Source organism: Microtus oregoni, unplaced genomic scaffold (assembly GCF_018167655.1).
Source record: "Microtus oregoni isolate MIOR12 unplaced genomic scaffold, Mior012 000013F_ref0000133, whole genome shotgun sequence".
NCBI lineage: Eukaryota > Metazoa > Chordata > Mammalia > Rodentia > Cricetidae > Microtus > Microtus oregoni.
Genome location: NW_024543072.1, coordinates 47,240,982 through 47,259,029, shown reverse-complemented (window position 1 = coordinate 47,259,029; position 18,048 = coordinate 47,240,982). Strand labels below are relative to the sequence as shown.

Genomic DNA, 18,048 nt, shown 5'->3' with positions numbered 1-18,048 from the left:
ACCTTATTTGAGACAGGAATATATATAAGACTATAAAGAACAGGCTGTCCTAGAACTCTACATAGCCCAACATAGTCTTGAACTCTTAACCCTCCTGCCTCAGCTTCCCAGGTGTTGGAACAACAAGCATGCACCATGTCCAGTATTTTGAATAACTGTTATTATGTGTTCCCAGCATTAAAAATTTTACTATATTAACAAGGAAATCATGAAAATAATACTGTTAAGCAAACTGCCTTCTATCTGATCAGCGCTTTTATATGACTAAAAGAACTAAAAGTTGTAAATGAGAGCAAGCATAAAAGACAGTGCATAACCCGATTATTCTTGAGAAAATGTCTAATGGTCTAATAAAATAAGAAATTCACGATTATCATTTTAAATGAGCACGTTGTAATACTTTCATCTGTACACTGTAAAACCTGAATGTTAGTGCAACAATTCTTAGAAAAAAAGCACAGATCATAAAAATTAACAGAGTATACCAGCAGAAGAATGCACATCATCTTCCACCAAGTCAATTTCCATACTCATTAATTCTCCGGAAGGTGGAACCACAGGTAAATGCACACTTTTTCCCACACGTGCAGCATGGAGCTCTTCTACTATCTGCATCTAAATTGTAAAAGACCCCAGTGAAATATCTGAGTTACTTACTAAAGATATTTAATAAGAAAGCAATACATCACAAACACCTTAGAGAAACAGAGACAACACAATAAAGCATATGGATTTATAACCACATGGTTTTAAAATCAATTCCTTTCTGTAGCCTTAGGCAAGCAACTGTTTTACTACTTTAGAACTTGCCCATCTATAAAGAATATTAAATTTGTCTATTTTATGATTTTTATATAATTAAGGTTAAGTCATGTGAAGTTCCTTGCCTAAAACCTAGCATATAGACAACAAAATAAGTTCACTGTCATGTCTATTTCGTCTCACTTTGAAGAGTCGGCTTTCTCTATCTTAATGTGTGTAAACTGAGTGTGAACTAAGGCAACAGCTGAGAGCTTGCCCAGCATGTGTGAGCCCCTGGATTCAATCCCTGGCTCTGTGTGTGAACTAAGTGTGAACTGAGGCGACAGCTGAGTGCTAGAAAGTTTGCTCAGCATGTGTGAGCCCCTGGATTCAATCCCTACCTCTATTAAAAACCAAAAATGTTGCCGGGCGGTGGTGGCGCACGCCTTTAATCCCAGCACTCGGGAGGCAGAGGCAGGCGGATCTCTGTGAGTTCGAGGCCAGCCTGGTCTACAAGAGCTAGTTCCAGGACAGGAACCAAAAGCTACGGAGAAACCCTGTCTCGAAAAAAAAAAAAAAAAAAAAAACCAAAAATGTTTCATCCAATGTCCTTGACACTTCTAATATTGTTTATCCTCTATCAGAAACTAAGCTAAATCTTTTATTATTAATTGTATTATACTTTAAAATTTTATTTGCATTGGGCAACACAGGAGTGAATGCATACAAGCATCTTTACCCCCCAAGCCATCCCATTGATTCTGCACTATAAATCTTAAGATCCTTCTCATTTTACATGTACTTCTCTGATGGTATTTTGATATAAAAAAATTAAATATGGCTGGGCATGGCATCACACACATACAATTTCAGCACTCGGAAGGCTGAGGCTGGAAGATCATGAGTTCAATTCAAGGCTAGCCTTCTTTACACAGCAAAAACAAGGCCAGCCTGAGTCACACAGTGAGAAACTGTCTGATTTAAAATTTAAAAAAAAAAAAAAAGAAGAAACAAGAATATGTTCTATCTTTAAAGCAGTCAGGAGAAGTCTTTTATCAAGGGGCACTGACTCATAAAACAGGAAAAACAGTATTACAAATAAAAGTTATCAACAATATTAAAGAGAAAAGTGCAAAATGTTAGTGAATTTTAATTTACTCAGGCAACATAAAATTTACACAATAACCTTATAAAGATAAATCAGAAGATTCTAGGTAGAAAATATAGCAATAGACAAGAAGATAAAATACTGTGGACTTTTATTTGACAATAACAATTTCATCTTATTGCTGAGTTGAAAAATGAAGAACAGGTTGGGGTCACATTACATTTTGGCAAGTCTAGGTATAAATATGCAAAAGCATAGCATTAAATCAAAATAAATTTAACTTGTAGTACATGAACACCACCTTCTGTCTAAAGTAGAGTAGCTTATTAGAAACAAAAGCAAAGTCTCCCAGTAACCACCCCACGCTAGGAGAACCTTATACTGCTAGACAAGCACTCTACCACTGCATCGCATCCCTAGCCCCTACGAATGGTGTTTGATGACCTAATTAAAACTTACAGACTGATCTTCCTAGTAAATCAATATACAGAATTCTTTTGGAGTTTAAGTTGAGACATCATTATTTTCATACTTTTTTTTACAGATAGTTTATTAAAAGTAGCAACTGCTTAGCTAGGCATCCTGGCATATACCTGTAACTACACCATTCACGAGGTCGAGTAAGGAGGATCACAAGTTTGAGATGATCCTAGGCTGTATAATAAGACCCTGTTGCACACTTTTACATACACAGAAAGAGAGAGAGAGAGAGAGAGAGAGAGAGAGAGAGAGAGAGAGAATGAGAATGAACTGTTTGAATTTCTTTAAATAAACAAAATAAGTAAGTGCATCAGTAACCTCTTCATCTGTATCTTGGATGTTCTCAGACGACACCGAAGAACATGGTGTTTCAAAATTCTGAAATGAGAAAAGGATTTTGAGTTAAGCCTTATGTGGTGTATAACAGCATCACTGAATTCAAGTAGTCAGCTACTAGAACTGATACTCATCCTGCCCCCAACAACAAAAAAATAAAAATATGTATTTATGTTTGTGTGTGTAAGTCAGAGGACAACTTGGCAGAGTCAGCTCTCTCCTTCCTCCGTGTGGGTCCCAAGAATCAAAACAAAGTCATCAGGCTTGGTGGCAAGTTGCCTTCATCCACTGAGCCATCTTGCCAGCCCCCACACTATTGACAAAGAAAAATGTTTCCAAACATTAATAAACACCCTGAGAGATAAAACTGCGCCTGTATGAGAAATCACCTCTAGAAAAGACCTGTTCTCCCAAGTCATAAAATGTGAGTCATACTCCTTAGGGCTTTCAGTCATTAAATATTCTTCTTTCAGTAACAGAATTATATGCTAACATAAAGACAAATAAGCAGATTTTCAGTGGCAGAAAAATTTTATTTAGAAACCACTGAATCCTTCACAGCCCTTTCTAAAACCAAGTGCAGAAGTCATTGAGCCATTTCTAAAAGTGACCTGATCAACAAAACAAAACAAAGAAATTTGAGGACTGTTTAACAACTAAGAAGGCCAAAACCATAGAGTTGCATTACATGTAGTGAGAGCACCAAAAATCTGTTTTATTGTCTGTCTTCTAATAGAGAATGGAAAAAAAAAAAAAACCTTTCCATAAACTCCAACTCTGTGCCAGCACTTTAATATATTATGACAAAATCTCCCTCTTACTTTAAATATAATTAAAATTTCTTTAAGGTTTTCTTAAGCTAAAAAGTGCCAAGGAAGATAGCTAAAATAATCAGAACTGCTTGTAACTAGATATTCTAATATCTATGTTATCTTCTTTAGGCTGGTTCTACTTGACATCACATCAATTCCAGAGAGGTCAATGAATCTATCACCTAGTAGAGGAAATTCATGTTATCTTTGAAACTTCCTAAGCCTATTACAAATAGAAATATTACTGGGCACTGAATTAATGCTAAACCTTCCTATACTATGCTTTATTAAATACACTGACTGTGGATAACAAAGTGACTCTGAATGGAAAAATATGATGATCTTGCTTCCCCGATTACCTCTCAGTGTCTCTCTTCCATCTACAAGACACAAAACGAAACGCTAGACTTTCCTATGAGAGTCTTAGTTACTGTTCTATTGTTATGAAACAACACCATGACGAAGGCAACTCTTATAAAAAGTACAAAGGTGACCTATAGTTCATTACAATATTATAAACCACTAGAAGAGATTTAAGATTCTAATTTAAGATATGATATGTAACACATAAAGTTGTATGTATGCAGAACCACATATAACAAGTATACACAGAAAAGCCAGTGCTATGCAAATAAGCTAAAAATCCACACTAAAGTAACATAAACTGCAACTCTTTGTGCAGTAGATTGGAAGTTGAGGCCTGGCAGTAGTGACACACGCCTTTAATCCCAGCGCTCGGGAAACAGGGGCAGGTCAATCTCTGTGAGTTCGAGGCCAGCCTGTTCTACAGAACGAGTTTTAGGACAGGCTCCAATGTCACACAGAGAAACCTGTCTTAAAAAAACAAAAATAAAAACAAGACAAGACTACATTATCTACATGACTAAATCTGAATCAGCACTCTATGATTATCATCAATAACAGAAGCAACTAAAATTTGAACATTTCAAATACTTTATTTTATACATTACCTGGGTACAGTTTTCCTTAGAATCTGAATTATTAACTTCTGGATGCTCATGAAGGTCTTTTCTTTCCCCCTCACAGACAGTCTGCTTACATGTGGAAGCTGAAAACAAGTTTCCAGCTTTGTGCCTGGTCAAATCCAATGATGTCTGGGAACTTTTCAAGCACTCCTTTTTTTCCTGCTTATTCTTTGATTTTCTAGAATCTACACTGAAGACGTTTCCTTTTACAAGCTTCTGGATGGCACCAGAGGGCTTTTTGGGAATTTTGAAGCTGATCTTCTTCCTTCCAGAGTCAAACGGTTCCTTGATTATATTGTTGAAATTATAATTCTGAGGAAGCTGATTTTTCTTATATTTCTCTAATTCTTCAGAACTGTCTCTGAGTTTACTGTTCTTTTCTTTCTTGACTTCTTTCATATTCTCCTGAATAAGTGAATGAGGCCATTTCTTTTCCTTTGTCCAGCTTTCAGCTTTAGATTTCGTATCTTTGGTAATTTTAATGCTGTGATGTTTTTTTATTTCATAATCAAGCTTACTTCCCATATTTGTCAATTTACTATCTTTAAGTTTAGTATCTTTAGTTCCATTTGATGAACAACTCTGTGAAGTAACTTGATTGTTATTTGAATATGATGTTACTTGGAGTTTAGTAGGTCCTTCAGTTGAAGAACTGAATTTTGGTCTCTTTCTGGGTGTGTCAACTTCTACATTCGATCTATAAAGCAGCACAGATGTGTTATATTTGTTTACATACTGTTGAAATGTATCATTATGTTAAGAGTTAATTGGGTTGGTTCTACACTTAAAAATAAAAGAAACAGGGCTGGAGAGATGGCTCAGTGCTTTAGGAATTCATACCACTCATACAAACGGCCTGAGTTTCATTCCCAGCACACACACACTGGGTAGCTCACAACTGTCTGTAACTTAATGTACACATTATTCTTTTTATATTTATCTCCATTATTAACAAGAAACTCCTTAACTATAAAACTCTTTGAAGTTTTTATCCAAATAATAAAGAAATTAAAGAAAAATAATTTCCTTCTCTCCATCATTCTTCACATTTGTTAGCTGTATTCACATGAAGGCTAATTAACATAATTTTAGAGCCTTGTCTATAATTTAGTAAATTACATGTTCTTTCACAGGTAATCTATAAATAATTTCTAAGTAAACTTTACAAGTTCTCTACAAGCACATAAAATGAAATCATGTATCTTATTATAATTATGTATGGAAACCAGTCCCCTAGAGTTGATAATAATCCATACCGAGTCTGAGATGAAGTCATGTATGTTATTATAATTATGTATGGAAACCAGTTCCCTAGAGTTAATAATAATCCATACCGAGTCTGAGTGCATTTCGTTTATACAAGAATTTTGATAAAGTTTTCTAATTTCACTCAACTTTTCCTTTTTATTTACTTTTTTATTTTTGTTTTTTCAAGACAGGGTTTCTCTATGTAGTCCTGGAACTCACTCTGTAGACCAGGCTGGCCTCAAACTCTGCCTCCTGAGTGGTGAGATTAAAGGTATGTTACAACCACTGCCTGGCTTTTTGCTTTATTTCCTCAAATGTTTTCTTAAACTTCTAGTAATCTATGATATTACCAGAAATATCTGCATGCAAAACAATACTAAACAAAGTAAATAAAAAGTTTACCAAATTTAAACATTTAGTCTTGGGCCAGCAAGGTACTTGCCACCACTAAGCCTGACAACTTGAGTTCAATCCCTGGATAAATAATGGCTAAAGAAACCTACTCATACAAGTTGTTCTCTGATCGCCACATACATACCAAAGCACATTTGTACTCCCCAGCATAAAATAAATATAAAAGTAATTAAAATTTAGATAAGCAAATATTTAGTCCAGATGTTTATCATGGTGCCTCAAGATAAGGGAAGAGGATCATGAGTTGAAGATCTAACCTAGGCAACATGACAAGCTCCAGGCCAGCCTGCTCTACATGGCAACAACCTGTCCCAGAATCCCAAGGGTAGGGATATAACCCAATGACAGAGTGCTTGCCTAGCACATACAAGATACTGGGGTTCGAGCCCAAGTACTGGGAAAAAAAATCTTTTAGTGTCATTAATTCTGAGTTAAAACTGTAAAAGATGTGAATAAAAGAGAGAATTTACCTTTTCAAATCTTGTTTTCTGTTTGTATTATAGTATACAATGTCTGTATCATCTGATTTCTGAAATTTAAAAGAAAAAATTATTTAGAAAATATAAATAGTGTACTGTTGTTACAGTTACAGGGAAGAAAAATGGGAAACGTCTGTGTTCATCAACAGGCTGTCATAATAGTTTACTTAATCTTTCCAATCATCTTGGGCCAGACATTATCATCTTTATTTTATAAACAAAGCACGCAAAGCTTACAGAGTTTGGCATCTTTCTGATCATCACAGTGGAAGTAGGTGTCACTATCATGATCCAAAATACATCTGTCTGACTCAATTCCACTGTCCCAGATATGTACTCTGAGGATCCAGACACAAAAAGATAAAGAAGATATAAAGACTATGTATAAAGGAGTCTTATATAACTAAATGTCAAAGTAAAATACAGTCAGTATACGCTAAGATTTCAAAACACCATCACTAAAAGGTGAAAGATACTCGTGAAAAAAGATAAACAGAACATATGTGAAAGATTGAAAGCAGTAAGTGAAAAGAATTCAGCAGAAAAAAATAAATTAACTAAGCTAGAGGGAGAGTGATTTTGTCATAGAGCAAAGAGAGGGAAAAAGGGCAGTGAGGAGAGGATAAATTAAATAAATAGCTAAGATTAGACCAAATTTAATTTGGCAGAGGACAAATAAGAAGATTGGGGGTGCTGGTAGTGTGTATACTCAGAATGTGTAAGTGTAAGGTCTTGGGTCTAATCCCCTGCACTAGAACACTGATATAAAAAAACAATAAACTGCCAACAAAATCTCCTAGTAATGGAATATATAGAGCCCAAACTGGCCATCTTCTCTAGCCAGGCAGGCTCCTAGCAGTAGAACTGGGAGGTCTATCCAGCTACATCCAGCTACAAAACCTCCAGTCTACAATTTGTCCTGCCTGCGAGATGTATTAGGATAATGGTGTGGCAGAACTTGTGGGAGTGGCCAACACATGACTGGTCCAACCTGTCACCCATATGAGAGAGAGCCTACAGCCTATGCCTGGCACCGCCTGGAGGGCCAGGAACCAGAGGCAGGACAGCCCAGAGACCTGGAAAAGAACCAAATACAATAAGCAAAGAAAAAAAAAGTCAATGAAATGATTTCTAAGAATATTCTGCTCTACTCATAGAACAGTGCCTAGCCCAACTGTCATTAGAGGGGCATTATTCAGCAACTGATGCAGACACACACAGTCAGAGGGGTAGAGGACACCAGGAGAACAAGGCCCACAGAATCAACTAAGCAGGACTCAGAGGAGTTCACAGAAACTGAAGTAACAAACACAGACCCTGCATACACCTTATGGTTGCGTAGCTAAGTATTCTAGTGGGATTCCCAACAATGTGAGTAGGGTGATATCTCTGACACTTTTGCCTGTGCTTGGGACCCTTTTCCTCCAACTGGGTTGCCATGTCCAGCTGTGATATGAGGGTTTGTGCTCAGTCTTACTGTATCTTGTTAAGCCATGTTTGATGGATATCTGTAGGAGGCCTGTTTTTCTTTATTTTTTAAGGGAAACTGAAGAGGAGTTGATCTGGGGGAGAGTGACTAGGAGGAGTGGAGGAAGAAACTGTAGTGGGGCTGTAATGTATGGGAGAAGAATAAAAGTTAAAAAAATATCATTTTAATCTTTTGTAACATATCTTTATTCTTTTCTTTCTTCCTCTTTCCTTCCTTTCTTTGGAAATAGGAATCTCATTCTACACCCCAAGCTGAACTAGAACTGTATAACCGAGGCTAACCTCAAATTTGTAGAAATCCTCCTGACCTTTAGCTTCCTGAGTGCTGATATTCAAGTGTTAACTAGACTGTGGAGGTGAAGACAAGTGAATTCTGGGAGCTCACTGGCCAAACAGCCTAGTCAAATCAATAAGCTCCTGGTTTAGTGAAATACTGCTTCCAATATAAAATGAGAATGACTAAGGAACACATTCAATATTGGCTTCTTGCCTCCACGTAACATGTACACACAACCACATGAACACACACAGGCACATGTATACCAAGACACAAAATTATACATCCCTGCTTGTAAAAAAGAAAAAAATATTAAAACACAATTCTGTATACCTAGAACTTTAACTACTCCTCCTTTATCCACCACTTTATCGCAATATCACTGAGATCAATACTTCATGAGTGACCCATAAACTACCTTCATGTGTTTAATTGGCTGTTGTTTTAACCATTAATGAAAGAACAGACAGAACTCTAGATTTGGCTCTGTTGCAGCATATAATTTTATATTAATGAACAAATTATTTGATTTTGTATATCTAAATTTCTTATCTCAATTTCTAAATCTGGGAGTGTAAGCAATGTATCTGTTTCAATTACTTCAAAAGGAAAATGTAAGCCAAGTCTGGTGGTACATGCCTATAATTTTTACATTTAAGAAGCAGGAAGACGCCGGCAGTGGTGGCGCACACCTTTAATCCCAGCACTCGGGAGGCAGAGGCAGGCAGATCTCTGTGAGTTCGAGACCAGCCTGGTCTACAGAGCGAGTTCCAGGACAGGCTCCAAAGCCACAGAGAAACCCTGTCTCGAAAAACCAAAAAATAAATAAATAAATAAATAAATAAATAATAAATAAATAAATATGACAGTACATATAAGAAGACAGAAAAACTCTCTAAATTTATTTTTATGTTCCCTAATGCTATGTAATAGGGTCTACCAACATAAGAAATAAAACCTGCTGGGGTGGTGGTGATACACACTTTTAATCCCAGCCCTCAGGAGAGGCAGGGTGAGACTGAGGCCAGTCTGGTTTATGTTATCAAGCTCCAGGAGAGCCAAGGCTACATAACAAAAACCTGTCTCAAAAAAAAATAAAAACCTGAAAAATTACTTTTGGCAAATAAAAGGAAAAACAAAACACTGGTTTGCTTTCACAAACTAAGCATAACAGAAAAAAGTTACAGAAAAATACAGAGAGAAGTTTTATATCATAGACCCTCTAACTGTACGTTAAAATTTTACTATGTTAGCACTAGTTGCTCTTCCAGAGGACCTGAGTTCAATTCCCACCAACAACATGGTGCCTCACAACCATCTGTAATGAGATCTAGTGCCGTCTTCTGGCCCGCAGGCATACACACAGACAGAACACTGTACAGATGATAAATAAATCAAAAAACAAAACAAACTTTACCACGTCTACGTACACTAAGGATCACATGCCTATAGTTTCAACTACTTGGAAGAGTAAAGCAGGACTGAGTCATCTAATAGTTCAAGGCCAGCCTCAGCAATGTAGTCAGAGTCAAATTACAAAGAGAGAGATAGAGATAGAGATAGAGATAGAGAGAGAGAGAGAGAGAGAGAGAGAGAAACAAACCCAGGCAGTGGTGGCGCACGCCTTTAATCCCAGCACTCGGGAGGCAGAGGCAGGTGGATCTCTGTGAGTTCGAGGCCAGCCTGATCTACAAGAGCTAGTTCCAGGACAGACTCCAAAGCTACAGAGAAACCCTGTCTCAAAAATCCAAAAACAAACAAAAAATAATAAAAACTTCAAGATAAATAATATTTATTGAGCTATGGTATTTAAACACTTACCAGTTTTCTCTTCTTGGCTGAAATAGGTTTAATACAGTGTGCTGAACTAATAGAGCCTGCTGAGATTTCTCCCTCCTTGTCCTAAACGTCATTCAGGAGGAAAAAAAATTAACGGAAAAACACAAAATAAAGAATAATTAATTCACTATTATAAATTGACATTCTCATTTAAAAATGATCTCTGAGGACATCTAGAGACACAAATTTAGTAGAAAGGGAGCTCAATAGAGACTCCATATATTCAGTCCATAAAATAAAGTCAGATGTCCCACTTTTCAGTGGATCTTGAACTCAAAGGGCTGAAGGCTGAAAGCAATGTTGTTTGAAGTATCAACTATGTACCAAAGATGTATCAAACAATGACGCAAGTCTTAAATAAATAAATACTGTTCTTGCCTCCATAAAGTTACAATCTAGTGCAGAAATTTACAAATAAACAACTAATATGTTTAGAATGTCAGATGATGTAAAGAGAAAATCTCAATATTGAACATCCATGCCCCAAATACAAGGGCACCCACAGATGTAAAAAAAACACTTCTAAAACGTATATGACACATTAAACCCCACACACTAATAGTGGAAGACTTCAACATCCCACTCTTACCACTGGACAGGTCTGTCAGACAGAAAAATAACAGAGAAATAAGGGAACTAATAGATGTTATGACTCAAATGGACTAAACCGGCATCTATAGAACATTCTATCCAAACATAAAAGATGTATCTTCTTCTCAGCAGCTCAAGGAACCTTCTCAAAAATTGACCACATACTTGGTAACAAAACAAACCTCAACAGATAAAAAAACTTAGAATAACCCCATGTATCTTATCGAATCACCATGGCTTAAAATTAGAATTCAACATCAAAACTAAATCCAGAAACCCAAAAACACGTGGAAATTAAATAATGCTCACCTAAAGCATCAATGGGTCAAAAAAGAAATAAAGGGAGAAATTAAAGACTTCCTAAAATTCAATGAAAAGGACCATACAACATACCCAAATTTATGGAACAAAATGAAAGCAGTGTTAAGAGGAAAGTTCATAGCACTAAATGCCTACATAACGAGACTGGAACAATCCCACACTAGTGGGTTAACAGAACACCTCAAAACTCTAAAACAAAAAGAAGCAAACTCACTTAAGAGAACTATACAGCAGGAAATAATCAAATTGAGAGCTGAAAGCAACAAAATAGACAAACCTTTATCCAAACTAATCAAAAGGGAGAGAGAATATCTAAATTAACAAAATCAGAAATAAAAAGGGGACATAACAACAGACAAGGAAGAAATCCAGAGAATCATTAGGTCATATTTCGAAAGCCTGTACTCCACAAAATTGGAAAACTTAAAGGAAATGTCTTGGAGAGAGTCAGGATACAAAGCTTTTTTGGCATCTAGGAGGAAGGCAAGGTTGTCCACTCTTTCCATATCTATTAAATATAGTTCTTGAGGTCCTAGCTAGAGCAATAAGACACCAAAAGGAGATCAAGGGGATACAAATCTGAAAAGAAGAGGTCAAACTCTCGTTATTTGCAGATATGATAGTTTACATAAATGACTCCAAAAATTCTACCAAGGAGCTGGGGGGGGGGAGTGGCGCACGCCTTTAATCCCAGCACTCGGGAGGCAGAGGCAGGTGGATCTCTGAGTTCGAGACCAGCCTGGTCTACAGCACTAGTTCCAGGACAGGCTTCAAAGATACAAAGAAACCCTGTCTCGAAAAACAAAAACAAAACAAAACAAAAACAAACAAAAAAATTCTACCAAGGAACTTCTACAACTCATAAACACTTTCAGTAATGTAGCAGGATACAAGATTAACTCAAAAAAATCAGTAGCCTTCCTGTACACAGATAATAAATGGGCTAAGAAAGAAATCAGAGAAACATCACCTTTCACAAGAGCCACAAATAGCATAAAATATCTCAGAGTAACTCTAACCAAACAAGTGGGAGCCTTGTATGATAAGAACTTTAAATCTTTGAAGAAAGAAATTGAAGACACCAGAAAATGGAAAGATCTTGCACGTTCGTGGGTAGATAGAATTAACATAGTAAAAATGGCAATCTTACCAAAAGCAACCTACAGATTCGATGCAATGTCCATCAAAATCCCAGAAAAATTCCTCACAGACCTTGAAAGAATACTCAACTTCTTAAGGAAAAGCAAAAAACCCAGGATAGCCAAAACAATCCTGTACAATAAAGGAACTTCTAGAGGCATCACAATTCCTGACTTCAAACTCTACTACAGAGCTACAGTACTGGAAACAGTTTTGTATTGGCATAAGAACAGACAGGAAGACCAGCGGAACTGAATCAAAGACCCGGATATTAATCCACATACCTAAGAACACCTGATTTTTTATAAAGAAACAAAAAAATATGAAATGAAAAAAACAAAGCATATTCAAAAAATGATGCTGGCATAACTGGATATCAACATGTAGAAGAATGAAAATAAATCCATATCTATCACCATGCACAAAACTCATCCAAATGGATCAAAGACCTTAAATAAAGCCAACCACATTAAACCTCATAGAAGAGAAAGTGGAAAGTACACTTTAACATATTGGCACAGGAGACCACTTCCTAAATATAACTCCAGTAGCACAGACACTGAGAGAAACAATTAATAAATGGGACCTCCTGAAACTGAAAAGCTTCTGTAAAGCAAAGGACATGGTCAACAAGACAAAACAGCAGCCTACAGAATGGGAAAAGATCTTCACTAATCCCATATCGGACCAGAGGTCTGATCTCCAAAATATACATAGAACTCAAGAAATTGGTCATCAAAAGAACACATAGTCCATTAAAAAAATGGAGTACAACCGGGCGGTGGTGGCGCACGCCTTTAATCCCAGCACTCGGGAGGCAGAGGCAGGCGGATCTCTGTGAGTTCGAGACCAGCCTGGTCTACAGAGCTAGTTCCAGGACAGGCTCCAAAACCACAGAGAAACCCTGTCTCGAAAAACCAAAAAAAAAACCAAAAAAACAAAAAAAAAAAAATGGAGTACAGATCTAAACAGAGAACTCTCAACAGAGGAATCTAAAATGGCTGAAAGACACTTAAGGAAATGTTCAACATCCTTAGTCATCAGAGAAATGCAAGTCAAAACAACTCTGAGATTCCATCTTACACCTGTAAGAATGTCCAAAAATCAAAAACACTGATGACAAGTTATGCTGGTGAGGTTGTGGCGTAAAGGGAACAGTCCTCCATTGCTGGTGAAGAGTGCAAACTGGTACAGCCCCTTTGGATATCAGTATGGAGATTTCTCACAAAATTAGGAAACAACCTTCCTCAAGACCCAACAATAACACTTTTGGGTATAAACTCAAAGGATATTCAATTGTACCAAAAGGACATGTGCTCAACTATGTTTATACCAACATTGTTTGTCATAGCCAGAACCTAGAAACAACCTAAATGCCCCTCGACCGAAGAATGGATAAGGGAAATGTGGTATGTAGGGCCCGGGTCTATCCTTGTTCCTGGGGTGCAAGGACAGTTTCTGGTCAGCTGACAAAGCATTCAGTCTGTGCCTGTGCTCCCTCTGCCCCGCCTGGTGATCAGCTGTAGGGCATTGACTCCATTGTTGGTATGGTAATTTCCCACATGCCTGGGCGGAGGTCCTTGTGCAGCAGTTAGGTACGTAAGGATTTCCCCAAGTTTGAATAAACGGCATTCGGCTGATCTCCTTTCGAATGACCCAGGTCTCTTTGTGTGTTCTTTCAATCTCCAGGCCCTTGCCCGACTTGCATACGGTACAGTGGTGTGCAAACTGTACCGAGGGTGTCACACAAAATCGGGTGTTACAATTGGAGGCAGCACTGGGATAATCATAAGCAACTGCAGTCGGAGACCCATCTGCGAGATCAGAAAGTAGGGATCCCTGAAAGGTTGCCCTCAGGAAGGCTGGCCAGCAGGTAAGAAATTGAGGGGTGAGGGTGTATTGGTTATGGGTGCAAGTAATTCTGTTCCAGTGTTAAGGGGCCGGTTGGCAGGCCAGTTGTTAGCTCTTTTGGAGAAAAAAGGCACCGGTATTAAAGGTGAGACAGTACAAGAGATCGTTAAGACGGTTTTAGAGTTTAGTCCCTGGTTTCTACGTTCAGGGGGTTTTAATATTACTGATTGGGAACAGGTAAAGGCTGATCTTCAAAATGCACTGAAAGAGAGAGGGCCAGAAGTATTCCCCATAGCAATATTTTCGCTATGGCATTTAGTCAGAGATGCTCTTCTCAGTGATGATGTAAAAGTAAAAGAGCAATTAGAGAGTTTGAAGAAAACCCTTGAGGAGATTCAGGAACTAGAATCTGTGAGTTCTATTAAGAGTTTTGAGGAACAGGAAGTATTAGAAGGGATATAGAAGAGGAAGAAGAAATTTTAGAAAAGGAGATCGCACTGATAAAAAAGAAGTTAGAAAAAGAGGAAAGGAAGGAAGCAAACAGAGGTGTCTCCATGAGACCTCTGCCGCAAAATCCTTGTACTATTGCTTCTGCCCCTATAGACTTGGAGAAATCCAAGAGATCCAAAACAGGTTAAATAATCTAAGTAGAGAGAGGCAGATTTATCCTGTTGTGGAAACTATTAATCAGCAAGAACAGAGGATCAGGCAGCATAACCCCTGGCCTTTAAGGATATTAAGCAGTTAAAAGAAGCAGGTGTGGGCTATGGAGCTCATGCTCCTTTCACTGTAGCTTTATTGGAATCCTTTGCAGAACTTAACCTTACACCCAGTGACTGGATGCAGCTTTGCAGGGCTTGTCTTTCAGGGGGAGATTATTTGTTATGGAGTGGTAAAATGCAGGAAAATTGCAAAAAGACCGCAGGGAAAAATGCCGAAACGGGTTTCCCCCAGCATAACCTTGACATGTTAACTGGTGAAGGACAATATGCTGGCTTAGCAGCACAGACTGCATATGATCCTGCGATTTATGCTCAGATAGCTGCAGCAGCTGTTAAAGCTTGGAAAACTTTACCTAACAAAGTTTCTAAGACCCTTCAAGGATCTTCAGAACCTTATTCTGAGTTTATTGATCGCCTTCTACAGGTGGGAAGTCGCATTTTTGGGGATGTGGACTCAGCTATGCTGGTCATTAAACATTTGGCCTATGAAAATGTTATTCGGTTTTGTCAGGAAGTTTTATGCCCCCATAGAAATGGAGATTTAAATGACATTATCCGATTATGCAAAGACATTGATGGTACTCCTGTGTTGGGTCAGGTATTTGTTTCTGACCTTAGGGAGAGTCAAGGTGGAGCTAAATCAAGAAGTTGTTTTTAATGCAGATGATCAGGACACATTAAAAGGAATTGCCCTGCAGATAAAGGGATGGTTAATCAGTCCAGGACGTAAGCCAGGTGTGCTGGTACAAGCCATTAATCCCAGCACTTGGGGAACTCTGTGAGTTCAAGGCCAGCCTGGTCTGCAGAGTAAGTTCCTGGAATAGCCAGAGGCAGGACTCATAGTGTCATCCACTTCTTCCTAAAAAATTGTTATCTTGTACCCATCAGCTGTGCTATGTGTTATTCAGAAACGGTATAAACTTAGTTTACAAACTTTTGGAATGTTACCTGATAAGGTTATTACACCATATACCCAGGCAAAAATAACTTGGTTGCAAAATTTTGCTAAAGATTGGACCTTGTTTTCATGCACCAATCCCTGCAAGCTCGATAATCATTATCCTTCTGATAAGTTGGTCACCTTTTCCAAAAATCATCCGGTATGTTTCCCCAAAGTTATTTCTTTGCAGCCTCTGGCAGGGGCACGAAATGTGTTTACTGATGGATCTTCCATGGGGAGAGCTGTGGTAACCTCCCCTCCTGATTTTGATATCCAGCCTGTTAATACTAACTCTGCTCAGGTGGCTGAATTGGTTGTTGTCCAGATGGCCTTACAGAAATATGCTGATATTCCATTTAACCTTTTTACTGACAGTCAGTATATAAACAAAATTCTTGCACCGTTGGAAACTGCAGCTTATATTGCCTCTGTATCTCGAGTCCAGATGCAGTTATTGGCTATTCAAACTTTGCTTTGGACCTGATCTGTTCCCATTTACGTAGGGCATTTGTGGGCTCATACTGATCTCCCTGGTCCTTTGAGTGAAGGGAATGCATTGGCTGATCAGCTTACTCGCCAAATTTATGCAATGAGTCAGGAATCTTATGAAGCTACAAAATAAAGCTCATAATCGTTTTCATCTCAATGCTGGGTCTTTAAGGTTTCATTTTAAGATATCTCGAGAGCAAGCCACTGATATTGTTAAAAAGTGCTCTCTGTGTACAGAACTTTTAACTGTTTCCCATTTGGGAGTTAATCCTCGTGGGCTTGCTCCTAATCATTAATGGCAAATGGATGTCACCTATGTTCCTTCTTTTGGGTGCATGCAATATGTTCACGTAACTGTGGATACATATCCTCATCTTATTTTTGCCTCAGCTCATACAGGAGAAAAATTACGAGATGTTAGAAGTCATTGTCTCCAGGCTTTTGCCTACATGGGAGTTCCAAAAACTGTAAAAACTGATAATGGGCCAGCCTACACCAGCACTGGCTTTGCTAAATTTTGCTCTGAGTTCTCTATTTCTCATAAAACGGGAATACCTTATAATCCTCAAGGACAAACTATACTGGAGCGAGTGCATCGTAAGCTCAAAGCCTATTTGCATAAAACAAAAAAGGGGGAATATGGTTCCACCCCCAGAGACCATTTGTCTTTTATTTTATACATTTTAAATTTTTTGACTGTTGATGCTCAATCTCATACCGCTGCTGACCGGCACTGGCGGCCAGATTCTTCCAGGATGCCTCATGTCAAATGGAAGAATCTAGCAGATGGCATCTGGTATGGTCCAGATCCTGTACTGGTGTGGGGAAGAGGGGCTGTTTGTGCTTTCCCACAGGATGCTGACAATCCAATATGGGTACCTGAGCGGCTGATGTGGATTTTCCTGTCCAGAAGCCTGAAGACAGGACAGACTCAAGAGATCAAGAAGATTCTGGCTTGTCAACTGAAGAGTTGCGGGATTCCTGAGGAGCTGGCTGTGGTGGTCCAAGTGCCAAGGATTGTTCCTCTACCTTTCAACCCATCCCAAGATAATGCAGCCATTGCTGTGGCTGCCAGAGCAGCTGGATTTTTCATTAGTCAGTCAGTTGCTTCTGCTAGCACAATGGATACCTTCTCAGGGCAGGTTGCAAATGCCTTGGCCATTCAAATTTATCTAAATTTACAAATGAATATTGCAGTTAATTTTGCTATTGGTTGTGGTTAAAGACCACTGCTAGATATTACAGTAAAAGTCTTATTGCTGTTATACATGGACCCTGGAGTGCACCAATTTACAAATTGGCTCTTGAGATTATATTAGTTAGCTATACCAGGGTTCCTTTCACCAGTGCTGAGACCTTACTTAAATGGCTCCAATTTGGGCAGACTTATTAAGGATTGAGCACACACAGTTTCCTTAGGAGTGCTTATATATGCTGGAGCATCATCTTCATGGTTTCATCATGCCAGAGCCAAAGGCAAGCTCAGGTCAATGTTGCCATGTGGCGAGTCCTCTTAGCTACTGCCCCAGAGAATCTTTCAGCACAAATCTGGCTGAACTCGGTGATGGATGACTAGTGAGCCAATGATGGGAAAGGTTTTTGGGGGGCTGCCCCAACCTAAGACAGGAAATGTGTTTTGACCTGGATGCTTTCCCATGATGGGTAAGGGGTATTGCCTGACATCCAATGCCACCCAAGACAGGCCTAGTCATAATTTATATAAAAGGGGGACCTGTAGGGCCCAGGTCTACTCTTGTTCCTGGGGTGCAAGGACAGTTTCTGGTCA

At 38.4% G+C, this 18,048-nt stretch overlaps 1 protein-coding gene across 6 annotated transcripts in view; it reads right to left on the bottom strand.

Annotated features, from left to right (window-relative positions):
* The window catches only part of Swt1 (SWT1 RNA endoribonuclease homolog), a 77,515-nt gene that overhangs the window by 47,768 nt on the left and 11,699 nt on the right, over nt 1–18,048 (bottom strand). For 4 of the 6 annotated variants that reach the window (XR_005975470.1, XM_041662961.1, XM_041662959.1 and 1 more), the window contains 5 exons: nt 10,191–10,271; nt 6,596–6,654; nt 4,449–5,160; nt 2,648–2,707; nt 486–615 (listed from right to left, as the gene is read on the bottom strand). Coding sequence is in view for 5 of the 6 variants with exons in the window: in XM_041662961.1 (XP_041518895.1) it covers nt 486–615; nt 2,648–2,707; nt 4,449–5,160; nt 6,596–6,654; nt 10,191–10,271 (1,042 nt within the window). In the remaining variant the exon portion in view is untranslated. Of the gene's footprint in view, nt 1–485; nt 616–2,647; nt 2,708–4,448; nt 5,161–6,595; nt 6,655–6,841; nt 6,943–10,190; nt 10,272–18,048 lie in introns of all 6 variants that reach the window. The other 2 variants (XM_041662963.1, XM_041662962.1) reach the window with 2 other exon arrangements.